This window comes from Triticum aestivum, chromosome 4D, assembly GCF_018294505.1.
Source record: "Triticum aestivum cultivar Chinese Spring chromosome 4D, IWGSC CS RefSeq v2.1, whole genome shotgun sequence".
NCBI classification, from domain to species: Eukaryota; Viridiplantae; Streptophyta; class Magnoliopsida; order Poales; family Poaceae; genus Triticum; species Triticum aestivum.
The window spans coordinates 48,514,789-48,529,900 of record NC_057805.1 but is presented as its reverse complement, the minus strand read 5'-3'; the positions used below and the strand labels follow the sequence as shown (position 1 = coordinate 48,529,900).

The following is a 15,112-nucleotide window of genomic DNA, read 5'->3' as shown; positions in this document are numbered from 1 at the left end:
TTGCTTCCAATCGGGAGGCGCCCCTATAGCGCACACCTGAGCCGGCCCACTAGGGCACTGGCTCGGTCACCACTCACTCTTTGGCTCCATCACTTTTTTTTAGATAAAAAAAAGGGAAAAACCAGTAGCTTTTTTTTCTGCAGAAAAAAACTTCCGATCTAGTATTCATCAAACATCCTGGTAGCACCAATAACATGAGAAGTAACAAAAATTGCATCCAAATCTGTAGACCACCTAGCGACGACTACAATCCTCGGACCCCCGTGGCCACTAACGTCGTTGCACCGCACCTCACCATGGCCGCCTCTGCAGTGATGTAATTTTACATCATCTGTTGGAGTTGGAGGTTTTCTAGTGATCTAAATTTTACATCATCTGTTGAAGTTGGAGATGGTGTAAAAACCCACTTTTTGATGATGTAAATTTTACTCTAACTATAATTTGATGATGTATTTTACATCATCTATTTGCTCTTACTAGTTCAAGAAAAAATTCTCAAAAAATAAAATTTCTCAGGAAACAAAAAAACAACGCCTCTGCTTTTTATAGATTATAAAAAGTTTGCAGAGTTAAAAAAATAATTAATTTGAAAGAATTTCATGAAATTAAAAAATATTCCAGAATTGAACAAGTATTTGCGAATTTAAAAAATCACAACATTTCCAAAAAAAATCATGATTTTTATAGCGAAAAAATGAAAAGAAACATAAAAAGAGTTGAAAAAAGGGCAACAATATATTTTTAAAATAGGTAAGAAGCCCAAAAACACAAAACAGGGTGGGAGCGTGCGGGCGTTATGTATGAGTTGCACTCGCCAAATAAGATTTACCAATCCTATCGTGAAACGACAATCAAACGCCTATGGCATATGGAACCAACTAAACATATGGCCCACATGCATACTAGCCCAATCTCTCCCTGCTTGATCGACGAGTCATTTACTACAACTACTAGGCTCCCTAGAGAGGGAGTCTTGTGGTGCATTGAGGTTGGGCGGCGCTTAGGGTATGGCTGTAAGTGGATTGTCCGACTGTATATGGTTGTTGGGTCCAATTGCAAGCATGTGTAGTGTGTGTAGACTTGTGCATCGCACGACTGGTACAATGTGCGCTATTGGGTTCGTGGTAAGTTGCAAGTATGATGTTGGTTGTGAGGTTGTGGTGAGTTTCCTTTATTGCCGGTGCTCATGTGAAATGGGTGGTGCTAGTCTCTGCTGGTTTTTTATGTCATGGGTGTGGGGGAAGGGATGTCGTGCTACTTCTTTGCCGAAGGGAGGGTACATTGTTGTCTTCCATATACTGCCGTCACCTCAAAAAATAGAGGCCAGCAGAATAAAAGGCTCCATGAATGAAGAACGACACGACAAAGCACATCGATAGTGTATTATACCGGGGGTGGCCTGTCAGCTGGGAAGCTGGTCAGTGGGCCAGTCTCAAGACCCAACAAGCCAAGGTATGGTTAGGGTTCCTTGTTCCATAGGAAGCCCTCCTTCTGGAAGGTTCTCATCTTGACGTGCAAGTCAAGAACCCCTCGTCCGATCTGGACCTTACGTCAGTTAGCAAACTTGTAACCTTAGGTCTGGTCGCCCTTTATAAGGCGAGACCAAGGGTAGTTCGAGGCATGTCATATCATTCGTAGTCTCGATAACAACATCTCTACCATATTGTGACCCCCTCACACGAGGCATTTTCCCCAACAATCAAAAATCAAAGCAGGAGTGGGATGTTACCTCAATGATGAGGGTCCGAACTTGAAGGAAATATGCCCTAGAGGCAATAATAAAATTGTTATTTATATTTACTTATATCATGATAAATGTTTATTATTCATGCTAGAACTGTATTAACCGGAAACTTAGTACATGTGTGAATACATAGACAAAACAGAGTGTCCCTAGTATGCCTCTACTTGACTAGCTCATTCATCAAAGATGGTTAAATTTCCTGACCATAGACATGTGTTGTCATTTGATGAATGGGATCACATCATTAGAGAATGATGTGATGGACAAGACCCATCCGTTAGCTTAGCATTATGATCGTTAAGTTTTATTGATATTGCTTTCTTCATGACTTATACATATTCCTATGACTATGAGATTATGCAACTCCCGAATACCGGAGGAACACCTTGTGTGCTATCAAATGTCACAACGTAACTGGGTGATTATAAAGATGCTCTACAGGTGTCTCCGAAGGTGTTTGTTGGGTTGGCATAGATCGAGATTAGGATTTGTCACTCCGAGTATCGGAGAGGTATCTCTGGGCCCTCTTGGTAATGCACATCATGATAAGCCTTGCAAGCAATGTGACTAATGAGTTAGTTGCAGGATGATGCATTACGGAACGAATAAAGAGACTTGCCGGTAACGAGATTGAACTATGTATGATGATACCGGCGATTGAATCTCGGGCAAGTAGCATACCGATGACAAAGGGAATGACTCTTGTTCCGTTTGAAGTTCCTAAGAGAGGTTACAAAAGAAAGGGATGCTCAAACCAAGGATGTTGTCGTGCGGTTTGACCGATAAAGATCTTCATAGAATATGTAGGAACCCATATGAGCATCTAGGTTCCGCTATTGGTTATTGACTAGAGATGTGTCTCGATCATGTCTACATAGTTCTCGAACCCGTAGGGTCCGAACGCTTAACGTTCGATGACGATTTGTATTATGAGTTATGTGTTTTGGTGACCGAAGATTGTTCGGAGTCCCGGATGAGATCACGGACATGACGAGGAGTCTCGAAATGGTCGAGAGGTAAAGATTGATATATTGGAAGGAGGTATTCAGATACCGGAATGGTTTCGGAATGGTTCGGGTATTTTTCGGAGTATCGAGGGGTAACCGGAACCCCTCGGGGAAATATTGGGCCAACATGGGCCTTAGGGGAGAGGGGAGGCAGCCCACAAGGGGTGGTCGTGCCCCCCTCCCATGGGGAGTCCGAATTGGACTAGAGGAGGGGGCGTGCCCCCCTTTCCTTCTCCTCTTCCCTCTCCCTTCCCTATTTCCCCCTCCGGGAAAAGGAAAAGGGGGGGGGGATCGTACAAGGAGTGGAGTCCTAGTAGGACTCCCCCCCATGGCGCGCCCCCTTGGTGGCCGGCCTCCTCCTCCCCTCCTTTATATACGGGGCAGGGGGGCACCCTAGAACACAACAGTTATTCTCTTAGCCGTGTGCGGTGCCCCCCTCCACAGTTTACTCCTCCGATCATAGCGTCGTAGTGCTTAGGCGAAGCCCTGCGCGGATCACATCACCATCACCGTCACCACGCCGTCGTGCTGACGAAACTCTCCCTCAACCCTCTGCTGGATCAAGAGTTCGAGGGACGTCATCGAGCTGAACATGTGCTGAACTCGGAGGTGTCGTACGTTCGGTACTAGATCGGTTGGATCGCGAAGACGTTCGACTACATCAACCGCGTTATACTAACGCTTCCGCTTTCGGTCTACGAGGGTACGTGGACACACTCTCCCCCTCTCGTTGCTATGCATCTCCTAGATAGATCTTGCATGACCGTAGGAAATTTTTTGAAATTGCATGCTACGTTCCCAACAGAACTTGGGTAAACCCCCCGTGTGTGATCCCTTCTAGTACTACTAGTCCTGCGCACCACCAGATCAGGACTAAATGGCGGTTTTCAGTACCACCAGTTGGCGCGCGCGTGTTGCATCGATCGAAGATCTTGCCCAGATTGGATATCAACTTTCAGCCTGCATATTCATGTCAGGCCGAAGTCATCTTTGACTCCCTCAGCTTTGTTGTGGATGAGACGAGTCGGCACACCAACCCACCACCCACCCCCATCTGAACCCTCTTCTTCGGAAACCTTGAGTTCGGCATCAACCGCTACGGCGGCATCCGCCTTCACTTCCCACCACTTCTTCAGGCAATGGACACTGATCCCGAGCACGCACCGGAGTCTGCATCCATAGCCCTTGCTCCGGGCTCCCAAACGGAGCGGTATGAGGTTTCATCATCGAAATTGCTTCACTTACGGGCAGCACTTACAGAAACAACCATACGGACAGAGGTGGCAGCGATTAATTCATCCCAGCCCCCTGAATTCCCGGGGTGGGGCCCTTCTCCCTCCAATCTAATGCCATCTTTGTCCGTAAGCTCAAATCTGTAAAAATTTGTCTGTAAGTGTAGCATTACCGACACTCGCACCTGAAGCCCCGCGCCAGCTCTCCGGCCTCTTGGCTGAGGCGTTGCGCGGATACAACATTAATCCGCCAGCCCGCCCCGACTTCCCACTTAGAGCCTGTTCGGAAATGGTTTGGCTCCTCTGAATCCTTGACTGCGGCTCCTCCTCCCGAAATGTTGCTCCTCGTAAAACATAGCCCTTGAAAAAAATTGTTCGGCATACAACTCCGCTCCTTGATTCACTCGTGACGGGTAGAGGAAACAGAAATGAGCGAGTCGTGTGGCCACTCTGAACCGTTTTCCACTTGACGGTGGCGGTTCCTTTATAAATTTTATCAACTCCATGATTTTGAAGATCTGAGATCTGAAAAATAGCCGCTCCACAAAACTGCATAGCAGCCGGCTCCACTCCGCGTTTTCAGCTTCGTGGAGCTCGAGCATTCGGCGCTGCTCCACCAACTCCGGGATGGAGTTGAGGAGCAGAGAGAAACCGAACACACCCTTAGTCGCGATGGTGTGTACAACATGCCCGCTGCTGGACGATCATGGGTCCAGCGACTGCATCTAGGACGGTAACACATCCGACGCCGGCGACAACTCGGGGAGTTGCCCCTCGGCCACGCGTAGGCTAGGAATTTTTTCACTCCAGTCTAGGCTAATGTTTTTTTTTTCTTTGAAATCTGAAGGATTGATTCATATCCCATGTAGAAATAGAAACTCATTCCTACAAACCAAAAGGCTTCAAAGGATTATTTTTTTCTATAAAATTCCTATCCTTTAGAATTCCTATAAGATTCCTGTCAACCAAAAGAGACCCGAGTATTAGACAAGCCCCCAAGCACCCCGAAGGCTACTGTGTCGAGCCGCACTCAGACCGTGCTGCGTCAAGAATCACTTTCTGGTTGACATCAAATCTTCATTGCCACTAGCTTATTCAAAACAGGTTCTAAGATCAGGCTGAACTTACAAATTACCAATTCGCTATTCGCACGAAGCAAACACTACATGCAGACAACAAATCGATCCATTAATCAGCAGTTTTCATCCCTCCAATGGAGAGGCCAACAGTCTTGAAGGACACCGGCAATGGCGGGGGTCGACGGTACATGTGGGAACAGAAGAATTCATGTTGTTCCTGGATTAGACGCTTTCATTCTGCGCATGGAACCATGCAAGCCCCGGCTGGCCGCACCGTCTTGATTCAGGGATGGGTATGATTGGCCCCAGAAATATGCGCCATAAATCGAGTATTATCGTCACGAGCATGGCTGCGCCCAAAGCGTCGACGGCCACCCTGGGAAGGTCCCACTTCTCTGCCTTTTCATCGATCCTGAATGCCAGATAAGAGTAACACAGAGTTGAATATGGATTATGAGATTGAGAACTAGGTAAAGAGAAAACAGTGGGAGGCCTATCCACCCAACTGCGATGATGTGAGTGAAAGTAAGGTTGTTGGAATTCAGAACTATATTATTTTGGGTTTTCAAGCTAGCGATGTTTAATATAGCCAGCTCGGGAAAAGTAAATGTTTCGGCAAGCATTGAACGAGTTCAGAACCAGATATTGCTGTTCAACAATGAGCTTGATGGACAAAGTCATAGCAGAAAGAGGAGAAAAGGAGACTAAATTCAGACAAGCTTTACCTTGAGAACATCGGAAAGCTGACGAGGAAGTAAATCGCATAAAACAATGATCCAACTGTGTACATTATGTCCCGATCGACGAATTCGTAGTATGGAAACTGCAAGGTCAATTTTTAACATCAGGAATGCGGTATCTTGGCTTCATTCACAAATGAAAAAAGGATGCAGAAGCAGAAAGATTCTAGTATAAGCAAAGAAACATTTAGCTTTCTGGATAGCATGACTGAAAAGTGAAAACAACAACAATTGTATGTACATAACAAATAATGACATACTGTGGTTGTGTAGAACATAACTTCATAATACAGTGTGATGTGATGCCACAAAATAGTTGCAACATGGGGGTAGAATGTTTTGCTTTATTTAATTTTCCCAAGTACCTTAGGAAATTCTGATGCATGGAAAAACCTCTGGTTACAGAAAAAATGTAAACACTACACGGAGAAAATCACTACAGCGTTTAATTTGGGGGACATAAGGTAAATGAATCTTAGTCAAATACTCCAGATGATACAATCCACATTAGGAACTGCAGATTTCCCCATGTCAAGCAACCAAAATATGAAGCAGTAATTTCCTCGAAACGTTAAGTGGCAATAACTGGGCGCTGTTTGAAATTTATTTACGCATGACATCTGTTTCGTATGCAAGTATAAACTATTTGGCTATATTTACCTAATTGCTATTTTATTCTTCCAGGTGCATCAGAGAATTGATTCCAGGCTCACAATGCCCACACAGTGAACAGTAGAAGTAGTGATCTAAACTCTCTTATATTTCTTTACAGAGGGAGTACTTAAAATTAAGAGATATCAAGGATTGCCTAGAAGTTCTTATCCACAATTGCCCACAACTAGAGATTCAAAGGCATTGTCTGCATGTTCTCTGTTATCTACCTAGTCCAGCAGGATACATAGTTAGAGTAGATGGGTTCTGTGCAACTGAGGCACATGAGATACACACACAAAAAGTAATAACAGATTGGATTCAATCAAAATAGTTTGTACTCTAGAATTAAGGCACAAAATATTGATGATTACCACTGTTAGCAAGCAGATGAAAGTTAAATATTAGTAGACTGGGGAGAAAAATCTCATAATATTCATAGCACCCTATGCATCAAGAAATATATGCTGGAACATACATTTGCGATGGCTAGGGTCTCCAAGTATGCAATGAAGTATGAGAGTGCTAAAATCCACGCGGCTTCAAACAACCACCGAATAGATTGTGGCAGGTGAGCTGTAGAGTGACGTAATCTACGAAGTGTCATATTTGATGCCATGTGATAAAATAAGAAGCAGGCATGGGTCAGGAAAAATGTTGTATGAGGTACCTGAAACATGAGGAAGAAAATCATTGAGCATCGCAAACAAATAAGTAGAATTAGTGTAGCACATTTGAATAACTAGTTACGATCCCACAGATGCACTACAAACAGAGTTACAACAGAGGAGTTGCAACAGATATGCATCTGATTTGTGTCAATAATGTACATAACGTAATGGAAACTATGTAGCAACCAAACAAAGTTTTAAATTAAATATAAAATCTGAATTGATGAATGATACCATCAGCATATGGTACTCAACTAATATGCAGAAACTTCAACCCTTCTATTAACCCCTAATTTGCAGAAGAGAATTGATGGAAGGGGATATATGAAGTGGGAACAAAGCTATGAAATGAGACAATTTGATTGACTTTATAGTAGTATTCCGCAAAAATATGTTACAGGTTTAGTAAGTAAAAAGAACATGTATCTGACAAAATAAAACATTTGTAAAGAGTAGCACTCTCAGTGAAATTTCTCCACCCATCCATCCCTTGTGTGAACAGGATCTTACATTATTCATCCTCCATGATGGAAAAGTATATGATGCACCAAGAACAGTGAAAAAGTAATGTGTCCAAAAGTAGTTACCGACATAACTGAAAATTATAATCCAAACATTAGCCTGCAATTGAAAGATGTATCATGGATTTAGCAAACAGTTTCGAAGAGATAATATGAGAAAATGCATTACCAAATAAAACTAAGTCCACAGACAATGAGAAATACTGCTCATTATACCTGTATTAGTAGTTTAGCAACGAAGTAAGTACTGTCATAACTGAAGAATATATATCACTAGTGTTTGTTCATACAGGGTAGCTTGCTGAGTTTATATTACAAAAGCTTTCATGTGTGTACAAAAGCTTTCATGAGTGTCACTTGACAAAAATATGGTAAACGTTTGATACATCAACTGTTATACGACCACTTTTAAATTTCTGTGGGTCAAAGTTAAATCCGAGTACGGTATAATTGTAGAGAAAAATATAATCCGGAACCAGATCCATATAGCAGAATCATATTACATACAACTGTTGGTGATAGGAACTAGGGTTTTGCCCTGCCTAGGGCGTAGGCTGTAGGGAAAAGAGGGAGGTGGGCGAGGGCTGGAGCGCGGCGGCCGGCGGCGGCGCAAGCAGGAGGCGGCTAGGGTTTTAGGGTTCCGGCTCCTCTGGGAGCCGGGCAATAGAATAGTCTTATTGCTTAAATCTGAAAATAGTCTTACAACTTGTATATATAACCACGATCTGAAAATAAAACTAAGATAACTTGCGGCCTAAGCCTGCCCGGTGGGCCTCCTACGGCTGTAGGCCCGGCCGGTCATAACATCTCTCCCGGCCTGCGCAAACAGCTCGTCCTCGAGCTGAAAATCTGGATAGTGTTGGCGGAACTCCTCGCGCTGCTCCCAAGTAGCATCCTCTTCAGAAAGTCCACCCCACTGGATCAACACGTACCAGGAGCCACGACGCAGCTGAGCCTTCAACGCCTTCACCGGCTCCGGAACAAGGCGACCGTCAGCAACCAGCGGTAGAGTGGGGAAAACCGCAGGTGGCTCTCCACGGAAAGGCTTGAGCAAACCCACATGGAACACATCATGGATCCGGAGCTAGGGTTTTGCCCTGATACCAAGGTGATAGGAACTAGGGTTTTGCCCTGCCTAGGGCGTAGGCTGTAGGGAAAAGAGGGAGGTGGGCGAGGGCTGGAGCGCGGCGGCCGGCGGCGAGGCGCCGTCCTTGCGGTTCGGCGGCGGCGGCGCAAGCAGGAGGCGGCTAGGGTTTTAGGGTTCCGGCTCCTCTGGGAGCCGGGCAATAGAATAGTCTTATTGCTTAAATCTCGAAATAGTCTTACAACTTGTATATATAACCACAATCTCAAAATAAAACTAAGATAACTTGCGGCCTAAGCCTGCCCGGTGGGCCTCCTACGGCTGTAGGCCCGGCCGGTCATAACAGTTGGACTTTCCAGGATAGTGTTCATTTCTGGAACAAATTGGCTTACAAAAGATCCACACTGAAAATACATACCTTGACCCAGTAACGATCTTTTAAACTTCTAATACTATCTGCCTGAAATGGGAAAAAAAATCAAGTTAACTTTCAAATATATGATTGGTATACACACCAGTACAAGAGTAACATAATAAGCTCAAAATTTCATCCTTTATGGACCAAATTAAGAAGATATAGTTTAGGACCGAAAATAGGAAGACAAATCAAAAGGGAAAAGATGCAATGCAAAACTGAAGCTCAAATAAGAGAGCTGCAAGTGAGAGGAGCCCATCCTTATGGAGAAGCTGACTTGCTGACACAACCATCTTCTCCCATCCCTGCTCTTCCATTTCTTTCCCCACTTTTATAGTTTTTGTGATGTGTTCGCTCAGCATTTAATATTTGCGTGCCTGCCCTTACTCTCCTTATTATTTTTCATTTACTGCAGCACTAATGGATTCCTTTGTGTAGGCCAGAGAAACTGCTGCTATGGCTGGAAACATGAATTGCCAGCTGATCCAAAACACCAAAATGCTAGTAGATTCTCAACATAAAATGTTTTCTCAACTCCAGTTGTTATCTTAATTGCAATGAAATGTTAATGTCTATGTTTATGCATACAATGTTTCTCCATTCTCACTTAACAGTGGACACCTGAATTTGGTGAAACAGTATTACTGCTGTGCAAATACTGCCCTTTTTTGCTACGAAGACTGAATGTCACACCGAACAGATCTTCCGAAGTTGATCTGACGAGAGAGTAGAAGCCGAGAAGGAGGGTGCCAAATTACCTTTCCTACGAGGAACAGAGGGATGAGAAAGGCAGGCACGGTTGACACCAATCCAAGAACCAAATATTCCAGCTCCGTGAAACTCTGCACATCATCACAATAAAAAAATACAAGAATGCTTATATAAGAGGAAGAAAAAAGCAATCCAATCGCTACAAAACAAATCACCATGATCGAATCTTTCTCTGAGGATCCCATCTTCGGTTTGGGATCCACCAAAATGCTCCCAGGATGAGATAGATCGACCAGCAGGTGAGGGCGGCTAGTGCTGGTACCTCGTAGAGCTTAAAGGGGACGACGACGCCGAGGCAGAGCGTGAGCCAGAAGGGCGTGTATAGCAGGAAGAACTTCTCCCCCCACCTCTTGCTCCCGTCCGCCGCCAGCCATAAGCTCTTTCCGGCCGCGCCTCCGCCCCGCTTCGCCGCCGCCTGCCGCCGGACAGCTGCAAGGACAGACAGTTCCTCCAGTCAGGCGGGAGTCATGTGGGGGACCATTAGGCGCGGCAGGCGCGGGGCTCACCTGTCATCGCTCGATCCCGCTGTCAGCAGCCCCTCCTCTCCTCAGTCGCCGGCGCTGTCGCTGCTTGCGGTTGCAGCGGAGGAGATTTGGTTCGGGGTGGCACTTGCAGAGGGTGTGTGCCCTCGACTGACGGGAGACCTCTGAACACCCCTGTTCTGTCTGGCTCTTGCTGATTCCCCCCTCCCGTGGCATGTTTAACAAGTTTTTTTTACATCAGTACAGACGCAAACGCTCGTACAGATGCACATAGACTCACCCCTATGAATGTACACACGCACACCCTATCCCTATAAGCACCTCCGAGAGACTGAGCCGGCATGTCATTTTGAAATTTAAGAAGTCACCGTAGGCGCCTCGTCGTCGACGGGAACGTCTCCTTCCACTGAAAGCGCACCACCGGAAATCCTGAAATAAATCCAAGAATAATGCAAGCACCAAGACTTGAACCCTGATGGTGTGGTGGGGATACCACTGTCCCTCTAACCATCCAACCACAGGTTGGTTCGCATTTGACAAGTTTGTTAGGCCAACTCCAACGCGCGAGCGCGACCCCAAACGGACGTTCGCATTTCATCCGTTTAGGGGTGGCAATGGGGCCATGTCCACCCGGATTCGGGGATGCGGCGGCCGGACGCCCTACGCGCGGTCGCATTTCGGCCGCATCTCGTCCGTTCACTAGCACACTAAACGAAAATGAAAATGATGCATATGAAATGGTTCAAATCAAACATAGCTTCGAAATAGTCTTACAACCCAACCGAAATTTGTTTGCATGACAAGAAAACAATATCAAATAGTCTTACAACCCAATCGAAATTTGTTTGCATGACAAGAAATTAAACTGATAGATCTACTGGTTGTCAATGTGAGTCCACAAGTGCTCAACCAAGTCATCCTGGAGCTGGACATGAGTATGCCAATCACGCAATTCCCGATGAAACTGGCCAACTGTTCAAAGGCTGCAGGAGGTGGATGCTCAGGCTCTTCACCCTGGAAATCAAACCCTTGCTCGTAGATGCTATCATCGCGCTCATCCTCCACGATATGTTGTGCATGATCACACAAGCAGTCATCACCTCCCAAAGCTTCTACGTGCTCCATGTCAATACAGGGTTACGAATGATACCCCACCGAGACTGAAGCACACCGAAAGCACGCTCCACATCCTTCCTAGCACTCTCCTGCATTTGGGCAAACCTCCATCTCTTCTCTCCTTGCGGATTGGGTATGGTCTTCACAAGAGTGGACCACCGAGGATAGATGCCATCAGTTAGGTAATATCCCTTGTTGTAATGGTGGCCATTGACCTCAAAGTTGACCTCCGGGGAGTGCCCTTCTACAAGCCTTGCAAACACCGGAGACCGCCGAAGAACACTAATATCATTCTGAGAACGAGCCATGCCGAAGGAAGAATATTGATGGAAATATGCCCTAGAGACAATAATAAAGTTGTTATTATTATATTTCCTTATTCATGATAAAGGTTTATTATTCATGCTAGAATTGTATTGATCGGAAACTTAAATACATGTGTAGATACATAAACAAATACCGTGTCCCTAGTGAGCCTCTACTAGACTAGCTCGTTGATCAAAAGATGGTTAAGGTTTCCTAACCATAGACATGAGTTGTCATTTGATAACGGGATCACATCATTAGGAGAATTATGTGATGGACAAGACCCAACCGTTAGCATAGCATATGATCGTTCAGTTTATTGCTACTGCTTTCTTAATGTCAAATACATATTTCTTCGACCATGAGATCATGCAACTCCCGGACTCCGGAGGAATGCCTTGTGTGCCATCAAACTCACAACGTAACTGGGTGATCATAAAGGTGCTCTACAGGTATCTCCGAAGGTGTCTGTTGAGTTGGCATGGATCGACACTGGGATTTGTCACTCCATATGATGGAGAGGTATCTTTGGGCCCTCTCGGTAATATAGCATCACAAGAAGCTTGCAAGCAAAGTGACTAAGGAGTTAGTTATGGGATGATGTATTACAGAACGAGTAAAGAGACTTGCCGGTAACGAGATTGAACTAGGTATGGAGATACCTACAATCTAATCTCGGGCAAGTAACATACCGACAGACAAAGGGAACTACGTATGTTGTCATAAAGGTTCGACCGATAAAGATCTTCGTGGAATATGTAGGAACCAATATGGGCATCCAGGTCCCGATATTGGTTATTGACCGGAGAAGCGTCTCAGTCATGTCTACATCATTCTCGAACCCGTAGGGTCCGCATGCTTAACATTCGTTGACGATATAGTATTATATGAGTTATGTATGTTTGGTGACCGAATGTTGTTCGGAGTCCCGGATGAGATCACAGACATGACGAGGAGCTCCGGAATAGTCCGGAGGTAAAGATTGATATATGGGATAATAGTGTTTGGTCTCCGAAAGGGTTCCGGAATTCACCAGAAGGGGTTTCGGATGTTTCCCGAAATGTTCGGGTACGAGAACACTTTATTTGGGCCAATGGGTAAAGCCCATGAGGCTTTAAGGAAGTTGCAAAAGGAGTTTTGTGGAGGCCAGGGGGCTAGATGCCAGGGACCCATGGCGTCTGGGGCCAGACGATGAGGACCATGGCGTCTGGTCCTGGAGTCCGAGAAGGACTCTTGCCTTGCGTGCCAAACCGACTTTGAGGAGGCTCTTTCTCTAAGAAACAACCCCATGGCTCAATATATAAATAGAGGGGCAGGGCTAGCACCCGGGAGACATGAAGATTGACCAAGCCGTGTGCCGGCAACCCCGTCCCCTCTAGTTTATCCTCCCTCATGGTTTCTGTTGTCCTTGGCGAAGCCCTGCGGAGATTGTTCTTCACCACCACCATCACCACGCCATCGTGCTGCCAGAACTCATCTACTACATTGCCCCTCTTGCTGGATCAAGAAGGCGAGGACGTCATCGAGCTGGACGTGTGCTGAACAGAGGTGCCATATGTTCGGTACTTGATCGGGACGGATCATGAAGGTGTACGACTACATCAACCGTGTTGATAAACGCTTCCGCTTAACGATCTTCAAGGGTATGAAGATGCTCTCCCCCTCTCGTAGCTATGCATCTTCATGGATAGATCTTGCGTGAGCTTAGAATTTTTTTTGTTTTCCATGCAACGTTCCCCAACGATGGCATCAAAGCCAGGTCTATGCGTAGATGATATGAATGAGTAGAACACAAAGGAGTTGTGGGCGGTGATGTTCATACTGCTTACCACCAACGTCTTATTTTGATTCGGCGGTATTGTGAGATGAAGTGGCCCGGACCAACCTTACATGTCCACGTACGTGAGACTGGTTCCATCGACTGTGCAACTTATTTTGCATAAGGTGGCTGGCGGGTGTCTGCTTCTCTCACTTTAGTTGAATCGAATTTGACTACAGCTGGTCCTTGTAGAAGGTTAAAACAGCAAACTTGGTAATCACCGTTGTGGTTTTGTGTAGGTAAGAACGGTTCTTGCTAGTTACCCATAGCAGCCACGTAAAACTTGCAACAACAAAGTAGAGACGTCTCACTTGTTTTTGCAGGGTATGTTGTGATGTGATATGGTCAAGACATGATGTGATATACCTTGTTGTATGATATGATCATGTTTTGTAATATCGACAACCGGCAAGAGCCTTAGGGTTGACTTTTAATTATTGTATGACATGCATTTCAATCATTAAGCGTCATGTAATTGCTTTACTTTATCACTATGCGTTAGCAAATAGTTGTAGAAGCAATAGTTGGTGAGACAACCCCGACGCAACGATGGAGATCAAGGTGTCGCGTTGGTTGATGTTCCACAAGTATAGGGGAACAATTGTAGCTCTTTTCGATAAGTAAGAGTGTCGAACCCAACGAGGAGCAGAAGGAAATGACAAGTGGTTTTCAGTAAAGTAATGTCTGCAAGTGCTGAAATTATAAGTAGCAGAGTAGTTTGATAGCAAGGTAATTTGTAACGAGCAAGTAACGATAGTAATAACAAAAGTGCAGCAAGGTAGTCCAATCCTTTTGAGGCAAAGGACAGGCCAAAACGGTCTCTTATGATATGCAAAGTGTTCTTGAGTGTACACGTGATTTTCATCCAGTCACTTTCGCCATGTTGGTTTAATTTGTGTTCGCTACTTTGATAATTTGATATGTGGGTGGACCGGTGCTTAGGTGTTGTTCTTACTTGAAATTATTGAAAACTCTGAAGAAGCACCGTGCTTCTATTGGATATACTCTTGATGATCTTATGGGCATTAGTCCCACTCTATGCCAGCACAAAATAAAATTGGAGAAAGACGCTAAACCGGTTGTTGATCACCAACGACGGTTAAATTCTAAGATGAAAGAAGTGGTGAGAAATGAAATACTAAAGCTTCTGGAGGCAGGTATAATTTATCCTGTTGCTGATAGTCAGTGGGTAAGTCCTGTCCTTGTGTCCCTAAGAAGGGAGGTATTACTGTTGTTCCTAATGATAAATATGAATTGATCCCACAAAGAATTGTTACAGGTTATAGAATGGTAATTGATTTCTGCAAAATAAATAAAGCTACTAGAAAAGACCATTACCCCTTTACCTTTTATTGATCAAATGCTAGAAAGATTATCTAAACATACACATTTTTGCTTTTTAGATGGTTATTCTGGTTTCTCTCAAATACCTGTGTCTAAAGAGGATCAGGATAAGACCACTTTTTTACTTGCC

General features: G+C 44.9%; 1 protein-coding gene across 1 annotated transcript; it reads right to left on the bottom strand.

Annotated features, from left to right (window-relative positions):
• Positions 1–5,046: 5,046 nt before the first annotated feature.
• LOC123096100 (cycloeucalenol cycloisomerase) lies at positions 5,047–10,591 on the bottom strand. Its single transcript, XM_044517704.1, has 8 exons — positions 10,422–10,591; positions 10,178–10,344; positions 9,903–9,986; positions 9,148–9,189; positions 7,635–7,745; positions 6,932–7,123; positions 5,788–5,885; positions 5,047–5,474 (listed from the first exon to the last, which is right to left on the bottom strand). Exons 1-8 carry the CDS (start codon positions 10,426–10,428, stop codon positions 5,285–5,287), a joined length of 891 nt encoding a protein of 296 aa, XP_044373639.1. The 5' UTR covers positions 10,429–10,591; the 3' UTR covers positions 5,047–5,284.
• Positions 10,592–15,112: the final 4,521 nt, after the last annotated feature.

What these genes read in the sequence shown, in the direction of transcription:
- LOC123096100 (XM_044517704.1), bottom strand. An exon ending in TCCCCTTTAAGCTCTACGAG is followed by an intron (nt 9,987 to 10,177) that starts GTACCAGCACTA and finishes GATGATGTGCAG; the next exon opens with AGTTTCACGGAGCTGGAATA. An exon ending in AAGATCGTTACTGGGTCAAG is followed by an intron (nt 7,746 to 9,147) that starts GTATGTATTTTC and finishes TTTCAATTGCAG; the next exon opens with GCTAATGTTTGGATTATAAT.